The following is a 17979-nucleotide window of genomic DNA, read 5'->3' as shown; positions in this document are numbered from 1 at the left end:
ATCGTATGGACAATTATTTTCTTTGACTTGCGAGCACTCTATGTTGCCAGGGAATTCAACTCATATCACTTCACAACAAACAGTTTGGCATTGTGAACAATTCTAGAAAAATAGGTTGCAAGCGATTTGATACGTGAAACAGAGATCGTGTATTTCAAACAACCATGTAACTGCCTTTGAGTCTGCTAGCCTAATCCTAAAACGTAATGGGAAATGCCATAGACAGACTAATGAATAGCATCTTTGTAGTGGTGTTGGAATGCTTTAAGCAATAGCTATTTAAATATCAATGTTGCAGCAACACACAATATAACAATACTTATATGCATGTATTCTTTATCCTCCGAGAGAGAAAAAACGACAAATACTGTATTGCTGCAGAATACTGAGTCACTTACATTTGTTTGGATGACTTTATTATACTGCCATCCCGTGGTCAACTCTTGCACACCAATGGATCCACAATAAATAGTCATGATGCACACATTGTAATTTAATATAGCATTATTACAAACCCAATTCCAAATGAAATTGCTATGTTGTGTTAAACATAAATAAAAACAAAATACAATTATTTTCAAATCATGTTCAGCTTAAATTTAATTTAATACATTCGAAAGACAAGATATTTAATGTTCAAACTGATAAACTTTGTTTTGAGCAAATAAAGAATTTGATGGCTGCAACGCTACTACTTTACGGCAGCCCTTTTACGTCACATGCAAACGCTCATTTACGGCATCGTTAGAGACGCATGGATATAAACAATAAGGCAAGCGCGGAGAGCTTAGCAATGTTCGAACTCAAAAGGGAGCCCAAAGAGGAGGTGGAGGACTTGGAAGAGTTGGTGCCGAAAAGAGGGAGCCGGAGTTCCATGGTTTGGCTTTGGTTTGGATTTAAAGCATCAGACATGGAGCAGAAAACGGTCATCTGTAAAACATGCCGCCGTCAAATCGCTACGAGCGACTCTAACACGTCGAATCTCTTCTATCACTTAAAAACGCGACATGAAGAACTGTACATCGAGAGTGTGAGGTTGCGAGAAAGCATAAACGGCACATCGCAACCGCAAAGTAACGGAACGAAAAAAACAGACCAGAGGGCTCGAAAGGAATCGTTGACTAAATTCATCCCGTATGACGAGCAGTCTCGCAGACATCGCGAAATTACAGATGCCATCTGTGATTTCATCATATCGGAAGACACGGCCTTTGCATGTACTGTCGAAAAAAAGGGCTTCCGGGCATTGATCAAAACACTTGACCCCAGGTACAACATGCCAGATCGGAAACACTTCAGTGACGTCCAGCTGCCTCGCCTCTACAAAGAGTGCCGCGCGAAGGTGACTGAAGAACTTCGAAACGTGGAATATTTCGCATTGACAACTGCTCTGTGGACCTGTGGAGTCACACGGCCGTATATGACCCTAACGGTGCATTTTATCAACAATGACTGGCTCCTCACTAGCCGATGCTTACAAACCGTTTACTTCCCTGAAGACCACTCAGAGGTGATGATGACCACCGTCCTCAGAGAAGTACTTGAATCCTGGGAGCTGCGTGAGGAGATGCTCATCTGCGTGACCACAGATAATGCAACTAATAGCAATAGTGCACTGCAGCTGGACGAGTGGAACAGGCTACAGTGCTTTGGGCACCGTTTGCAGCTGGCAATAGGTGAGTGCCATGGAGTATTGTCTTAATTGTACTAATCCTTTCCAAACAGATTAAACAAAGTTTACACCTTCCTCTGTATCTGAGTAACAGAGAGCAGCCTGAAAACACTGTCACCTCAAACCCAAACGGATGTGCAACGTGCAGTTGAGGTATGCAAGCAGGTGACGGGTACCATCTCAAATTCATTCAAGAGAAGATGTGACCTGGCCAAGGCTCAAGTGGACCTGGACCTGCCCATTCACCAGCTCAAGAGTGAGAGCCCCACAAGATGGGGCTCGAGACAACAGATGATCAGCAGGTTCATCGAGCAGGAGAAAGCTGTTAAACAGGTATGTTTATACCTACGCTCGGCATGCAGGGTCTTATGTTATTATATTACTTGTGTTGACTGTGTGTCTTGAACATATCAACAAGGGGCGGGGGAATTACATTTTTAAATAAAGAGGGAAAAAAGCAGCAGTAAAATACAGAATCGGGGACAGTTTTAATATTCAAACGGAGGATGGGGAAGTAAAAAACATACATTGTCCTGGTTATGGCGCAAATGGACTTTTCACTTGTATAGCGCTTTTCTAGCTTCAAAGTGCCTTAAACACTGTCTTGTCATTTCATGACACTGCCATTGTCACAACCCATAACCTTCCGATTGGGAGACAACCACTCTGCCACCTCAGCCATGCTGCCCCCTCGTACTCTCTAATTAGCTTTATATTTATATTATACGATACAATCTACTGCGCTACATCTTAATTTAAATATTGCATATAGTCATTGGTTCACTTCTCCTGTCCCATGTAAATCCGCTTCAATTCCAAGCGCCGATTCTCAGCTCCAAATATGCATTTGCACTCCACGCCAACGCAATTGCAATACTTTATGTTACAAGCTATATTTAAGTGAAATGTGTGGCAAGACAGAAAAACACGCAGTTGGATGTTAAAATGTTAATCGTGACAAGTTACATTTGAGTGAAACTTATGCCATGTTTTAGAGTAGTATTTATTTGTGAATATTTGGTTAAAAGGAAACACGTTTTTAATATAAATGTAAGACTAAATAATAGCATTATTTAGTATCAGTTCTCAGTATTGGCGGGTCCTCAACTGTAATCAGTATCCAAAACGTGCTATTGGTGCATCCCTATGTATAACATTTGAATCCATTTTTTAGGTTCTCCGTGAAGACAGTAAAGTGAGGCATCTGATCCCAACCAGGCAAGACATGAAAATCCTGGAGTCTGTGAACAAAGCATTGAGCCCTCTCATGGAATTTACAGATGCCTTTCCTGGAGAGGAGTATGTCAGCGTGTCGTACGTTAAACCTGTATTACACCTCTTCAAGCAGCAAATTCTCAAGTCTCAAGATGATGACTCACCGCTCACTAGAACGATTAAAGAGGGAATCCTGAATTACCTCCATGACAAATATGCCGACGACGCCACTGAAAAGCTGCTTGACATGGCCATGCTGCTGGATCCACGATTTAAAACGGCCTACACTAAGGCAGAGCGAATCGACCTCATGAAGACAAGAGCCGCTACAGAAATAGAGTTGCTGGTGGCCGGAGGTGAGACAGCAGCAACAGCTGCCTCCACTCCAGCGCCGTTCGCAGATGAATCCGAGCTCCCGACAGCCAAGAAAGCCAAGAAGAGTTTGTCCAGCTACTTCAAGAAAGCAGCGGCACCCAATTGCCAAAGCACGTCAAAGCCAAGCAGAGCAGCCGTTCAACTGGAGCTCACCATGTACTTGCAGACAGCTGACTTGGATCCCGAAGAAGATCCTCGTGTATGGTGGAGGCAGCACGAGCTCCACTTTCCATTAGTCGCAAAGCTTGCCAAAAAATACCTGTGCATCCCCGCAACTAGTTTTCCCTCTCAGCAGATCTTTGGTGCTAGTGGGAACGTGGTGACATGGAAGAGATCGTGGCTCAAACCCGAACGAGTTGACCAGCTTGTCTTCCTATCTGTCAACCTGTAAAACACATGAAAAAAAAAAAAAGCCACAAGGGGTTTTGTCGCATGTAAGACAAAACAAAACCTTTCCAGTCCCCTCCAAAGGTATTGGAATGGCAAGGTCAATTCCTTTGTTTTTGTCCTACACTGAAGACATTTGGGTTTCAGATCAAAAGATGATGAGACAAAAGTTCAGAATTCCAGCATTTATTTCATGGTCGAGAGGTGTTAAACAACTCAGGACAGAGCACCTTTTGTTTGACCCCACCCATTTTTTAGTGAGGAAGGTATTGGAACATGTGACTGATGCTCACGTGTTGCCTTTAAGATCGATTGCATAAACATTACATTGTGCTTGTTTTTGGCTTTGGGTTTCGCCTGCGAAAACTGAATTTGCTGTTAAGTAAACAAGAGGACTAGGGAGCTAGCTAGCTGTCTGTGTGTAAAAGCAAATCATTTTGAAGCTGAGAGAAGAGGGAACATCAATCCGCATTGGGTATAGCCAATATAACAATTTGGAATGTTCTGAAAAAGAAAGACACTTACCAGCGTGCTGAGCAACAGAGATCGAACAGGTCGGCCAAGGGTCTCAACCGCAGTTTATGACAGAAACATTGCGAAAACTGTGAAGAAACACCAAAAGACAACGGCCGGTGACATCACTGCCAGCTTGCAAAGGGCATGTTGGGAGAAGCAATATACAGGCCACACACAAGATGCAAACCACTGATCAGCAAAAAGAATCGGAAATTTGAATTGAATTGAATTGGACTTTTATTTGGTCTCCCGTAGGAGAAACTTGTCTCGGAGGACAAAGCCAGATTAGATTTTGCAAAGAAGTACAGAGGTGTGGCACAAAAGTTTTCTAAGTTTTGTGAACTGAAAGAGGCTGCAGTAAAAGCCTGGAAAAACATTTCAAGGGAATACAACAGTCTGGAGAAGTCGATGGGCCGCAGGCTTGATGGAAATAAGGGTTATGCAACCAAATATTCAATGATATTTACTTCAAGTTAATTGAATCATGTCTGTTCCAATACTTTTGCTCACTTGAAAAGTGGGTGGCTTCAAACAGACAGTTCTCTGTCACACCTTGATGTAAATACCATGGAATAAAATACCGGAAATCTCAACTTTTGTCTATTTATCTTTTGATCTGAGACAAAAAAAAATGTCTTCAGTATGCAACAAAAACAAAGGTACAGGATTGACCTTGCCATTACAATACTTTTGGAGGGGACTGTACATTCTTTTCACTTTATTATTTATGGTTGACGATCAGATATTTAGAATGGTGCTTTATTTTATTTTCACCTTTCATTCATGTTCTGGTGTTTTCGATATAAAATGTGTTTTGTGAATAAATAGAGAAAAAGATAAAAGAAAGTCGATTGGCTGGCAACTAGTTGAGGGTGTACTGAAGACTGCTAGGATCGGCTCGGGCACGACAAGTGGATTACAAAATGGATGGATGGATGGATCAAATAAATTTGACATTTATTTAATGTCATTTTAAGGAAGCACTCAGTATTGGGTTAGTTATCAATATTTGGATATAAAATGTCCTTATATCGGGAGATAAAACGTTGTCCATATTGCACGGTACTTGCACTTTTTTTCTTTTTAGTTTTATTGTTATAAATGTTTGTATGTTAGTGTAGTTCATGTCCTGTACTCTGAACTACTGCTATTTTGTTAACATTTTTTGAACAAAAAGCTTGAAATACCTTCATTTGTCATGGTCCTTATTTCATAATGTTACAGTTATCCCAGCGTATGTTAAAAGCGGAAGTTGGTAGCATCTACTCAATTACGTTAACTTCAGTAATTTGAGGGGATAAATTACACTTGTCAGAGGAGTTTTAATGCTGCATACATGTTACTTTTGTTTGCACATCTTTGTGAAGAGACGCCATTTTTATGCGATTACATTGAGCTCTTTTCCGCTGCAACTTTTACTTTCTTTAGAGGCGTTTACTATTGCTTGCACGAAACTAGTCACATGACTCAGTTACGCCAACACAACTACCAGGGACATTCGACTCCATCTGACCGATCAAACGGAGCATGGTAGTCACGTGACCACACACAGCCCCTCTCGGCCCGAAGTGACTTATTTACATGAAATATAGTTGAAATCTTTCTTTACCTTTAAAGATAGGCCCGAGCACACCCACCAGCCAAGTAAGAATAAGCGTTATAGAAAATGGACGCATGAGGAAAAAGAACAGCAACTGCATGTTATGCACTGTCATCTGTGACTGCCTAAAATGTCGACATTACAACTCAATTTGGAATCTAAAATGACAAGAGGCAGTCTTTGCAAAATGTAATGCTCAATGGACTAAAACCAGCAACACAGCACATTCTCTCTTCGTCGATAATAGAAAGGTTTCTGTGCATTAAAAAGGAGCACAAAGAGAAACAATCAGCACCGAAAATAAAAGTGGATGTTGGCAGAACTCAAATTTGTGGAGTAAGTAGATGAGAGCATTGATGATAAACGTGAGTGAAGACAATCAAGTAAAATCCAATTTTGCTTTGTTAAAATATGTATCGTAAAGTGATAATGGTTAAAATTTGAGCATACACATACAGTATCTTCAACTCAACTGAAAAAAAAAAATGCCAAGAGAGGAAATAAAACCCAAAGACTGAGATGATGTGGTTGCAGAGGTACGGTTAGTGTGTTTAGAATTAACCAATCAGGTTCAATTTCATGTTAAATAGGAGGCAGCAGAGACCCACCACCATTTAAAGTGCCTCAGATTAACCTCAAAAACGTTCAAATGTTCTGGTAGGCTTTTATTTGATTTTTAAATTGCATCTCTCTATCGCACTTTTTATTTAGGAATCCTAAACCCGCTAAAAATTTGAACAGGGGTGCGCAGACTTTTTGTACCCACTGTTAAGTTAGTAAGAGGGGAATTATTTTGTGCTTCAGTACATTTCAAAGTCGAGACTTTTACTTATTGGAGTTAAACCAATGCTTCTTCTTTTACCAGTCTGTTTGACACAAATGTCTGTAGTTCTACTTAAGTGCAGGGTTTAAGTCCTTCTGGTTTTTGCACTAACTCAGCCTATCATCAGTCCATTACAAGTTGGTACTGACGCATAAAAGAATAGAGCCATCTAGTGTCTCGGTTTTGGACTTGAAAAATGCAAACAGTGGATGACTGGAAGCCATGTACATTTTTAGCTAAAAAAAAAAAAAAAAAAGTCCCAATCATCCCACACGCCTTTCATCCTTCACTCCTCCCACCATCCTTGCTTACTCGAAGCTGGAGCTTGCCAGCCTTCCACGATGCACCCGCCAGGCCTGCCATGGGTCCACGCCCGTGCTGCGACGTCAGGCATTTTGTCGTTAAAGATGCGTTCAAGCTACGAGAAAAATTGGATATAGCGACACATAGGGAGAACTTTCATCGCGGGCAACCCTTGGATCTACTTATGAGCTACGTTCGCGATTAAAAGCATGTTCGGATTTTAAATTCCTCAAAATGTGTAACATTTTGCATCCAAAATGACGCGAACCTGTTGTTTTGCCCATATTCACACACATTTAGAAGTGGCTTTTTTCCATAACCATGGGCCTTGAACGCACCCGGCGGTCCGAATCAGGGGGCGTAGGTTTACCACCGGCTCAGTCAGACACAATGAGCCATCCGTCGTTGGGGTACGCGCATGTTGCCTCGGCGCAACTGGCACCATTTTAACCCACTTTTAGCCGTCGTTGTACACTTCTTTGATGTACTTGATTATTACGGAACAGTGGGAGCTCTTTATGGGGTTTACAAGTGCGGCTACGTCGAGTTTGATAAAAACGAGGTCGGGAGTCGACTACAGTAGTTAGCCCCTCCTGCCTGCTGGACCCCCCGCCACCCACCTCATTTATTTTTGCTACTTTTTGGACCCCAAGACGAACAATGTCGGTCACCGCGTCCTCTGACTACTTCGCCGCCGAGTGCTTGGTTTCTATTTCGAGTGGTCCCGTTTTGCACAGACCCACCCCGGTGGCCCTCGCCGCAAGCCAGCCAAGTACTACCGCGGGCCTGCTCCCCGGGGAGCACGACGGCTCGAGCGAGGACCGCGAAGTGCGGGAGACCCTGAGGTTGGAGGGGGCCAACATGATGACCGTGGCCGGTATCCTCACCGACCTCCACGGCAAGTTCCGGCCCATGTCGGCCTACTCCGAGAGCAGCAACTCGTCGTGCGGTGGGGAGAGCGGTTACACCACGTTGTCGGACCCCACCACCCCTACCATGACCCCCTCCGCTACTCCGGTGCCCGGACAGCAACCGCCGAGGGGGGGAGCGGGAGGAGGAGGAGGCGGGGGCGTGGGCCCACCTCGTTCCCCCGTGAAGCGGCACCACTGCACTTTTGACGGATGCGACAGAGTTTACGGGAAATCATCCCACTTGAAGGCACACATCCGGACCCACACAGGTATGGAAACAACAGTGAGTAAGGTCACATGCTGTGGCGCATGGTTGACGCCTTTAGCTCAATTTCTCCCCTTTCCCTAACTCCCGTGAAGGCAACATCGAAAATACGTAATGTATAACTTTTCGTACAGTAAAGTGTTTCCTTCCGCTTTGTGAGAACTTTGCCTATCTTGGTGTCAGTTTATTTAATCGAGTGTGGCCCTCAACCTGTTGTCGAACAAAAGCTATAGGAGGGGGCGAGGAAAAAAAGCTACCCCCTTAGCGACGTCGACAAAGAAGTAAACTAACAAAAGAACTGGGCTGGACGTTAAAACCGGTGACGAACCTCTTCCCCGATTCGCTTTGCATATGAAGTGAACGTAAGGCGAAACCTCCGCTTTGTCGTTTGCCAGACACGCTCTCTCCTGTTGATGGCAGTACACCACACTACTCAGCTATTGGCATTACACCCCCACCCCAAACACACACGCGCCAGTGAGCATCTTTTATGTGAAATTAAAAAAGTCCGAAAACATTGAACGTCGCAATAGTCATGAGACGTTGGAAGGCTCGGGAAATAATAAAATTTACATTACACGCCCTGGTTAAGTCGGTTAAATGAGTAAATATGTTCAAATCCGTCTATTATGTTGAAAACACTTGTCAGTCAAATGTAATCCTCCTCTTGCTCCATGTGGGCAAAAACGCCCACCCCCTCCCATACGCAAATTTAATTAGACATTTTCTGGGGAATTAAAATGTTTACGTTATACCTCCTTGTGAAGTCGTTGTAACGAATATAACCCGCCCAGTGTGTTGAAGATTCTACAATCCTTCTCCCCGTAAGATAAAACGAACATGTGATTATTTTTTTTTTCTTGCGTAAATTGATGGGGGACACGGTGCTTTCGGGGTCGTCGAGCAGGCGCAAAGGGATTAAGGACAGGAAATGGCTCAAAGAAAACTGCGATGGAAACGCCCACAAAGTGGTCTGCAACAACAACGTGGTTTGCCTTTGTGATCTTGAAAATGGCTCCGAGCATCCTCCTCTTATCCTGCTCGACTCGTGGAGGCTTGTGGCAGATTAAGGCTAGCGGTAGTTTAGCAAAAGATAATCTGTAGGATCTGAATCCCTGCTCCTCAGTGCTTTTTTTTTTTTTTTTGCTATATTTCACTGTGCAACAAGCCCCAAGTCAGTTCTATACCACTACAGTAATACAGACACAATTATATGGGAATAACACACACTGTGACACATGAATCCTGGTAAAATTCGTTAGTTGTGCAATAAAAGAGCGCATACCTGCGTATGGGTGTGCCCATAAAACAACTTTACTGTACTAAATCAATTACGCCTCCCTGCCTGAACATTCCTGCATGTGTGCAGCATTTCTACCTTGCAGCGATGGACAAATGTTTGATTTACATTAGTTTTTTTGCAGTTGAGTTCATTTCCATCAATCAGCACTTGTAGTTTGACATTTTTAAAAATAAATGAAATCTACTGTACATAATTCTTGGGAATAGGCGCCCAGCCCTCGCGCAATTAGCGAAAACCCACATGCAATGGACGCCAATCTTTTAAGGTGTGTAAATACCAATAGATGCCACAAGATGGAGGCAAAGCACCAGCCCTGTGTCAGAGAAGCTCATCCCCTCACTTCAACATTGTTCTTTGAGGTAGTAGCGCACTGAACGATGAACATTTGCGAGTGTTTGCCCACATAGTAAAAGTTTTGTTGTTGTTGTTGTTGTTGTCAGGGTTCCTTCAAGGTTGCAAAAGTTTGCACAGTTGTTCGCCAGACATTTACAGTTTTAAAGGCCGTAAACAGTTTTTCTTGTTGCCATCAAATTTTGAACATGATCAATATTTCTTTGCAGCAAGAAAACCATTTGCGAACCTGTTTCCGAATGCCTTTGCAACCTTGAACCCTTACGAAAAACCAACATTTGCTACTTTTACAAGCACTCACAAACCTTTGCCACCCTGTGAGACAGGGGCTTTAGCACCTCGATCCCACAAGATGATGCCCAAACACTACTTTATACGAGAGGGCTTACTTAGTGTTCATTTAGTTAACAAAAACGTGAGAGAAATATTTTGGTCAATGCACATTTTTCGCCGGACGAAAACTGGACTAGGTGAGATTAAAAAAATAACTGGGACAAAATCAGTATACATTTTCGTGGACTAATGAAGACGAGACGAAAATGTAGTTAATTTAATAAAGACTGGGCAAAAATCTATGGACACGTTAGTTCATCAACAAAGACGAAAATTAATATATGATTTCTATGCCTTGATTAGAACTCACTCAACCGAGTTCTCGTGTGATTCACGACAAAATAACACCACGTGAGTAGGTGGCGACTTGCCGGACACGGCAAAATGACCACTGCAAAAACGGTCATGTTTTGCATGAGGCCCGGGAGAAAGAAAAGCCGTGATATGTAGACATATTTTCACTCTTCAGTTAAGTGAAAGGAAGAAAAAGATGCATGCCTGATTTTAGTCAAAGGGAAGGTATGTGGGCACAAGGTCACACTAAATTATCGGTGCGGTGCTCCTGTTTTTCAGGCGAGAGGCCATTTCCATGCACCTGGCCCGACTGCGAAAAGAAGTTCGCCCGTTCCGACGAGCTGGCCCGCCACACCCGCACACACACGGGAGAAAAACGCTTCCTGTGCCCGTTGTGCGACAAGCGCTTCATGCGCAGCGACCATCTGATCAAGCACGCCCGGCGTCACCCCGACTTCCAGCCCGCCATGTTGGGGCGCAACAAGGGCATGTCCTCTCCCAGCCCGACTGTCCACCATTAGATGGTTCAGGTTACTCGGGGTGAGCGGAAGTGGGGGGGGGGGGGCATTCGTGGTCACAAGTGGGGGTTAACCAGCTACAATTTGTTTCATTGAGGAAAAATACAAGCATTGCTATGTGGTGCTGAAGAGGTGCACGTACCCAAATCAACGCAGGGGCTGGATGTGAGGGGCGACGAGCATTCGCTGCGCATCCCCCACAGAGGAGTCACGTGACCACTTTCCACCTGCAACATGAAAAGGGTTGGGTTTCATTGGCTGGTATTGAACTGAGACCAGTTCCGAATCCTTCAGTTCAGATTTTGATGTGCTTCTCGATTCCACTTCATCGATTCCCGGAATTAGTCCGCTCGCTTGCACCTTTTCAAATCGTCGCAAAAGAGAAGTGTGGCGTTAAAACAAAGCAGAAAATCCCCCCTCGAGAATCGAAAAAGCAGATTTCAATTGATCCCCCCCCCCCTCAAAAAAAAAAAAAAACAACAAATAAAATCAACCCAACCCTAAAGTCATGTCAGACTTTCACACTCTGCAGGGATTTTTTTTTCTACTTCTTTCTCTGTCGAAATCTGCACATCACAGCAACACAACAGCCACATCTCCTCTGTCATCTCGTGGTTACTTTGTAAATTGTTGCCGTATTCTACAATTGCATTTATTTACTGTGGGTAGCACAATAATAATATGATGATAGGTTAGCACAGCTACAACTAGATCATTTCTATTCCTAGCGCTGCCGGTTCCATGTTTTTTGCAAGTTTTAGTGGCGATACATTCCTTTTGTTTTTGTCTTTTAAAATTGCATTGAAAGCATCATCCAAGTTATTTCCTTTGAAATGAAATCGAACCATCGATCAAATATGAATTTGGCCATGAAGTGGTTCAAGCTTCACTGTAGGCGACCTGTTTGCACGCCATCCTAAAGACATCCTTTAGCTTCCTGGAAACGCTGACACATAATACGCAGTAGTATTATGTCTAATAATGATGCTCATGTATATAAGCTTTAAGCTTTTAATGTAGAAAAAAAAAGTATAATGCAGCTAGCAGCAGAAGTAATACATGTGATGTAGTCCTTATATTAGGGGTAACCGTATGGGCTTCATAGGAAGGTTTTGCCTGTGTGTGTTGGTGTGCACGTGTGCGTGCTTTTATGTTTTTCTTTAGATTTCTATTTTTTGTTTTTTGCTCAGAACAGATGATTCTTGAGGCGCTACCTTCAAAGTATAAGCATCAAGTCCACAAATAGTGTGGAACCAGACAGCGGAATACCTTTGAGGGTGCCAGGTTTTCCTCACACAGCAGCCTTATAAAACAAGACTCTGGCCGTGCGGCGTTCATGTGGTACTGCTGAGCTAAATAGATTGACTATCCGAGGAAAAAGAACGGGTACAAAGTGTGATTCAACATTTCTGTTAGTTCAAAACTTGATTTGTTAGCGTTGTAAGAGACTAGAAAGGAGATAGCGGTGATGTTGAGAGCAAATACCAAATATGCTGGAGAAAGGCCTAATTTCCAAATGCATCTCAGTTGATTTTGCTGACGCTTGGGCCCACACTCTTTTGTTTTGTCCCAAAAGCGTAGAAAAGAAAGTCTGGATAGTGACACGCGCAGGCACCATCTTGCAGCCCAGCTTCAAAGTTAAAGTGATTTGGTTAAATACGCAACATGTAGATGCTCGATTTTGTTGCATTGTTTGAATTCATATTTGATTCATATAGGGTTGACCTCCAATAACAAATGAGAGGAAGAGCCTTAAAGCCACACAGCAAAAATGGCCCAAAATCCACTTACAAAAGGCCCAAAACCCAGCAGAAGCTACCGTAGGCCCGTACTTGCGCTAATGGAGACACTCGTCAACACCGTCCATAAATCATGTGATGTGGATTCAACCAAAAGCATCGCAGTGCGATCAGTTCAGTGTCCAGACTTTTTTTTTTCTTCATTTTGCGTGTTTTCCAGATTCCAGACGCACGCACACTAACACAAGAGAAAAACACCAGCCGCCTGTTATCGTCTTAAGCTTCAAAATTGACTCCAGTCAAATCGGTTCAGTGTAATTCAACAAAGTTGGACCTTCAATGATTTCTTTGCATTAGCAGAGTGTAAAGTTAAGTTCAGAGTCTTATTCCGTGTTTGACCCACCGGGATGTGAAAATGTTAACTCGGAAAAGCTAAAGCCGCTAACAGCAGTGCCAACAATAACACTAACAGGACAATGTGACTAACGTTCACAACTTTTTGTGAGTGGCGTAATTGAAACAAGTTTGATGGTACCACAATGCAGCGTGTCAGAGGGCAACTCACTCACTCACTCTTTTTTGCAGGATGAAACAAAGCAAACCTCAGTCCCCCCCCCCCTCCCCCCCACACACTGTTTGTCCAGCATGGACCTATTCCTTTAGCCTCAACACCTCTTCAGGACACTCTGAAAGCCTTAAACTGTGTTAAAACTACTTTGCACCATGTTTACAGTTTGATCATTGTAGAGGTATAAACACTATGTCTTCTTTTGGGGCTCTTCACACATACTCCTTATGCAACGTGGCACTTTTGTCTTACAGGTGTACAGTTCTTGGCTGGAAAAAACAAAACACGCCGGGGCAGTGTTGCTATGTGTCCTCAAGCAAACACTGTGTAACTTTTTAAAAATATGTTGCTGGGTTGTCAAACTGCCTTTTGTCGTAAGGGCTTTCAAAGGGGGTGACCGTGTTTTGATTTCTCAGACGGACTCGGATTTGTTCTCATTGTTTCATCTTATGCGGCAGATGTCTTTGTTTTTTCCCGTTCAACGACCACTAGCGCATCTTTATATACGGGTCAATGTCAACACGAAGTGCCTTTGGTGTTTCTTCGTCAGAATCACTCGATCGTTGTGAAAAGGTAACTGAAGAAAGAAATTCTGAGGTCAGTGGCCAAACCTTTGCAAGCATACCAGACTAATGGAAATGGTTTTGTTCATTGGATGTACTTGAGGTTTTTTTTTTTTTTTTTTTAAATTGTGGGACCTTGACCAAGAATCATTTCTAACCGCTTAACATCAACATGATACAATGAATGTGAAGTTCAATAAAAAAAGATTTTTCCTGATAAGATTGGGACATTTCAAAGGCACCTTATGCTGATATTGACTCCTACCGTCTCACTGTTCAGACCAATGACACCTGCACCCACTGGAGTTTGTGTTTGCAAAAGTGTTCCACTTTTTTTGTCTTCACACCTCTTGATCAGTTTTTGGTTACTGCTGGCAGTGACTCTGGACGCACGGACAGTTTTTCATACGGATACACAAAACTACCTGTTTTCCTGCTTCCCAGTGGATGTACTTCTGTCAATTTCCTCTCTCACACATACACAAGTGTCCTCACAAAGACTCTCCAAGATTTAAAGCTGTCATAATGCAATAAGAACATACCTCACAGTTTTTCCTCTTTTTTTTTTCTGTCTCTGCAAAATCCATCCAACACGTGTCTGTCACGGCAAGATCCTGTTGCAACATCAACAGTTTCCGCGCAATTCTCATTGAACCTCTGTCGTTGACATGTAGCGTTAATGACTCAGCTGCATGAATTTTGCTCCAAAGCAGAGTTACTGAAATGGAACGCAAAAAAGATATATATATATAAATATTGGTAATCTGTCATTTCACTGCAGATATTAATTGTGCAAGAGCTCAGTCCAAATTGTTCATATCACTGAATGTGCTTTGTTGGACGCATTATCCATTTTGGATTTCCTTTTTATGTACTGCCTATCTGAGGAATTACAACAACAAAAAAAATTTTTTCCGCCACACTAATTAAGATGTGCACATTGTATTTTTTTTTAATTGATGCCTTTTTTAAACATTAATGTAAATTGTTTTTAATTAAAAAAATTCCTCTGATGAAAAGGCTTTAGTTAAGGAGGAATTGTGGAGTGAAATAATTGCTGCAACAAGCTGTTTTGATATTTATATTCTCAGGTTTGTTCAATTCTTTAGTAACAGGCTTTCAAGAGTTCCTTTGTGACACAAGCATGTTTTATTTCTTTTTAGCTGATTAATTTATTCTGAAACGTATCATTTGTGTGGTTTGATTACTTTCATAACTACTTTTGTGACATGGAACTGCTCATATTTAAAAAAGGGTTCCGTTGATTGCTTGACATAAAATGCTTTTCTTCCTTTTCCCCCCCTAATAAAAAGCCCCAAGTTTATTCAAGTTCGTCTATTGTTTTGTATTATTTGATGAAAAAAACAAAGAGAACTGTTGTTAACAGCCGTGCCAAATTTAAGTGATTTTTAAAAAAGTGTGTTTTAATTCACTATTCGATGTACCTAAACAATCAAGAGTTCTAATACAAGATCAGTATCAAACAGGAATATTACCGTATTAGTTGTGGAAAATTGTCATGTCCTAAACTAATACAGAATGGTAAAAACTGGATGACTTAAAATCATAAAGCGGTGTACAATATCCTTTTTTTTCTTCACACAACTCTCTGTACTTCCCCAAAGTGTGAGTACAGTACTTTTGCCACCTCTGCTCAAATGGACAAACCTTGTTGTTGTACATTCCTACAATTACTTACGTGAGATCCCATTGAAGTCCAACTTTCATCACATCCTCCTTCCAACTGGCTGCAAAATTTCGGCTCATATTTGACATTATCCTCGACCACAGGCACCTGCTGTAGCTGTGTGTGCCACACCACCTACAAAGTGATGGGTGACAGAATCATGGTTACCTACTTTCCCATGAAGACTATTATTCATTATAACTTGACCCTCAGCAACACATGCTGATAAACATCATACAATTTCCATATGTTTTGGTAGCTAAAGGCCTGAATGTGTGTCCTTGTACTCTGGCAGTATGTCATTGGCTTTTGGCCTGCACCTGGGAGGAGTTCAAGGCACTGCAAATAAAGATATTCCTTCATAAACACAGTCATCTGCCAGATATTGAAACTGACTGCCAATATTTGCTGACAGCGAAGGCTTTGTTATTACCACTGACAGTTCCTAGCGCTGTAATATTGTGTAAAGACGTTTCATCACATTGAATTGATCAAACCCTTGTATCATCTTGACATATGTAAGATTTAAAATCCTACAAATATGTGAATATTCCTCAAGGAATAAAGTACTTACAGCAAGCTACCAAACCAAAATGTTTTGACGACAAAGCACTTGGAAGTTAGAGGATCATGAAGCACAACTCAGTGCATATAGCCTGGACACAATCATGAACCCATGTTACATCGACTGTTCTTAGTAATTACATTTTTAGACATAAACAACCTTCACACTAGGCTCATTAATAGTATTAGCTAGCTAAATAAAACCTAGCCTAAATAAAACACCAGCACAAACAAATGTGACAGTACACGTTGGTAACCAAACATACACATTAGCCCAAGTCATTAATTTCACCTTTTGGCGGTAACGCGCAATAATAAATGTTAGGGAAGGCAGCGAAACTATGACGGCAAAATAGACTACTTTCACTTTTATATATCTCGTACTTGCCATCCACCATTTCCACCGGTGTTCCACTAATACCAACATACTCGACATCTTTTCTCAGAAATCTGGTCGACATTTTAAAATGACTGTGTGGAGGAATTACTGTTATCGACGCATAAATCTACTTTATGCCACATGTTTCAGATGTGATTAGAGAAAAATACAAAAGTAACAGTTACTCTAAACAACTGGAGATTCGTGGACAACATCAGTAGTCTCCCGCGCATTCTCTCTTCTACCCGAGCGGGCATACGCCAGACGCATCGCACAAATATCCGAAAAAATCCACATACTAAAGAGGCCCAGGTCGGATTTGTAAAAATATATATATCGGAATTGTACTGTGACAAAAGTTACATAAAAGATACTCAGAACTTGGCTAAGTTTTTCATGTTTTTCTAAAAAAAAAATAATAATAATAATAATAAGGTTATGATATGCGACCTAAATATAATTTAAAAAATGTCACTTGTTTATAATAATACAATATAAATGAACACTTATTGGGTTATCATCATAGTTAAGTATGTTATATTGTATACTTTATACAGAATACTCAACTGCGTGTCTGTTTTAGGCCTTTTCAGAGATCGTTAGTCGGAACACAACTTGTTGCCTGTTCCATGACGAGCATATTTAAGTGTTACACACACCCAGTACGTGAGGGAGTGTGTTCGAAATTGTTAGTTTGATGTCCCGGCACTAGACAAGCGAAATTATTCCACTCTTCTGTGTGATTTATCCTCGTCTACGCCAAGGTGATTGAATGAGGACGACACTCGACAAATAATATCATGAAACATCGACATTAACGCCCGGGCAAAGTGGTCAGGAGCGACACATCACACATTCCATACCACCAGTGGCGTGGCCCAGTTATAATTTTGAATTTAAGCGTCTGTCGGTACAGTCATGGACATGTCAGGAAAGTCACCAAACTGGATGCTGCTTCATCCAGTGGTGAGTGTGTTTCATATGACTTGAGTTATCGCCTTGCTAAATAAATGTGCTGCTAAAATACACTGTGTGCGTATTGTATTCATTCAGTATGTCAAGATGATGAACCTTGAGGTGGAAGACAGTGAACAAGTCCATGCTGCTTTCCTTGTTTACATGGATCTCACTGAGGGTACGTTTGCCATGAAATTGAGCCTCACTGTCAAAGTACGAGTACACTTTTTATCCTAACTAATAAGACAATTCAGGGTACCAGTAGTACCAACTTGGGCATGCTAGAAGAGGAACTAGTAAAGTGTTTTTCCACCACTGCCTGACATTTCTGCAAAGTATTCACCGATCTCGATACCAGTACCTGCGTCGTTACAGTGTATCGGCACTCATTCGAAAAATACATCGACACGAGGACACCGATACTATGTCACCAGCCTGACATGCTTACTGGGTAGCCATGTCCACCATGTGGATATACTATGATGATAAACATGGATGACACACCATAGCACTATTAGTTAAACTGTTGCTTACTGGTAGAATTTTATAATGTCACAAATAAGTAATAGGAGGGGTGTGCGATGTCCATCCATCTATTTTTCGATCCTCACAAGGGTCGCGGGGGGGGGGGGGGGGGGGGGGGGGCTCCACCCGCC

General features: G+C 42.0%; 3 protein-coding genes across 5 annotated transcripts in view; all 3 read left to right on the top strand.

Moving 5' to 3' along the window:
* Positions 1 to 621: 621 nt before the first annotated feature.
* Positions 622 to 3674, top strand: LOC109520485 (zinc finger BED domain-containing protein 1-like). 3 transcript variants are annotated; one of them, XM_019877735.1, is made up of 4 exons: positions 622 to 877; positions 1270 to 1676; positions 1767 to 2005; positions 2847 to 3674. In XM_019877735.1, the coding sequence occupies exons 2-4, from the start codon at positions 1277 to 1279 to the stop codon at positions 3651 to 3653; spliced, it is 1446 nt and encodes a 481-aa protein (XP_019733294.1). In that variant the 5' UTR covers positions 622 to 877; positions 1270 to 1276; the 3' UTR covers positions 3654 to 3674. The 3 variants fall into 3 exon arrangements, with proteins under 3 accessions (XP_019733294.1, XP_019733293.1, XP_019733295.1); XM_019877736.1 differs by lacking the exon at positions 622 to 877 and having other exon boundaries at positions 1233 to 1342; positions 1500 to 1676; XM_019877734.1 differs by having other exon boundaries at positions 622 to 1676.
* Positions 3675 to 7229: 3555 nt separating this feature from the next.
* LOC109520488 (Krueppel-like factor 9) lies at positions 7230 to 15065 on the top strand. The gene is made up of 2 exons (XM_019877739.1): positions 7230 to 8071; positions 10628 to 15065. The coding sequence occupies exons 1-2, from the start codon at positions 7552 to 7554 to the stop codon at positions 10867 to 10869; spliced, it is 762 nt and encodes a 253-aa protein (XP_019733298.1). The 5' UTR covers positions 7230 to 7551; the 3' UTR covers positions 10870 to 15065.
* Positions 15066 to 17003: 1938 nt separating this feature from the next.
* The window catches only part of tsen15 (TSEN15 tRNA splicing endonuclease subunit), a 3273-nt gene continuing 2297 nt past the window's right edge, over positions 17004 to 17979 (top strand). The window contains exons 1-2 of the mRNA XM_019877742.1: positions 17004 to 17332; positions 17420 to 17501. Coding sequence (XP_019733301.1) covers positions 17285 to 17332; positions 17420 to 17501 — 130 coding nt within the window. The 5' untranslated portion in view covers positions 17004 to 17284. The remainder of the gene's footprint in view (positions 17333 to 17419; positions 17502 to 17979) is intronic.

The sequence above is a fragment of the Hippocampus comes genome, unplaced genomic scaffold (assembly GCF_001891065.2).
Source record: "Hippocampus comes isolate QL1 unplaced genomic scaffold, H_comes_QL1_v1.1 scaffold317, whole genome shotgun sequence".
Lineage (NCBI taxonomy): Eukaryota > Metazoa > Chordata > Actinopteri > Syngnathiformes > Syngnathidae > Hippocampus > Hippocampus comes.
The sequence above is the reverse complement of the archived record's forward strand: the minus strand, read 5'-3'. Positions and strand labels throughout refer to the sequence as shown.

Bases quoted from the DNA above. Each gene is read 5' to 3' on its own strand.
- LOC109520485 (XM_019877734.1), top strand. From the start codon at position 755: ATGGATATAAACAATAAGGCAAGCGCGGAGAGCTTAGCAATGTTCGAA. The intron at 1,677-1,766 runs GTGAGTGCCATG...TCTGAGTAACAG, and splicing joins CCGTTTGCAGCTGGCAATAG to AGAGCAGCCTGAAAACACTG. The intron at 2,006-2,846 runs GTATGTTTATAC...TCCATTTTTTAG, and splicing joins AGGAGAAAGCTGTTAAACAG to GTTCTCCGTGAAGACAGTAA.
- LOC109520488 (XM_019877739.1), top strand. From the start codon at position 7,552: ATGTCGGTCACCGCGTCCTCTGACTACTTCGCCGCCGAGTGCTTGGTT. The intron at 8,072-10,627 runs GTATGGAAACAA...CCTGTTTTTCAG, and splicing joins ACACATCCGGACCCACACAG to GCGAGAGGCCATTTCCATGC.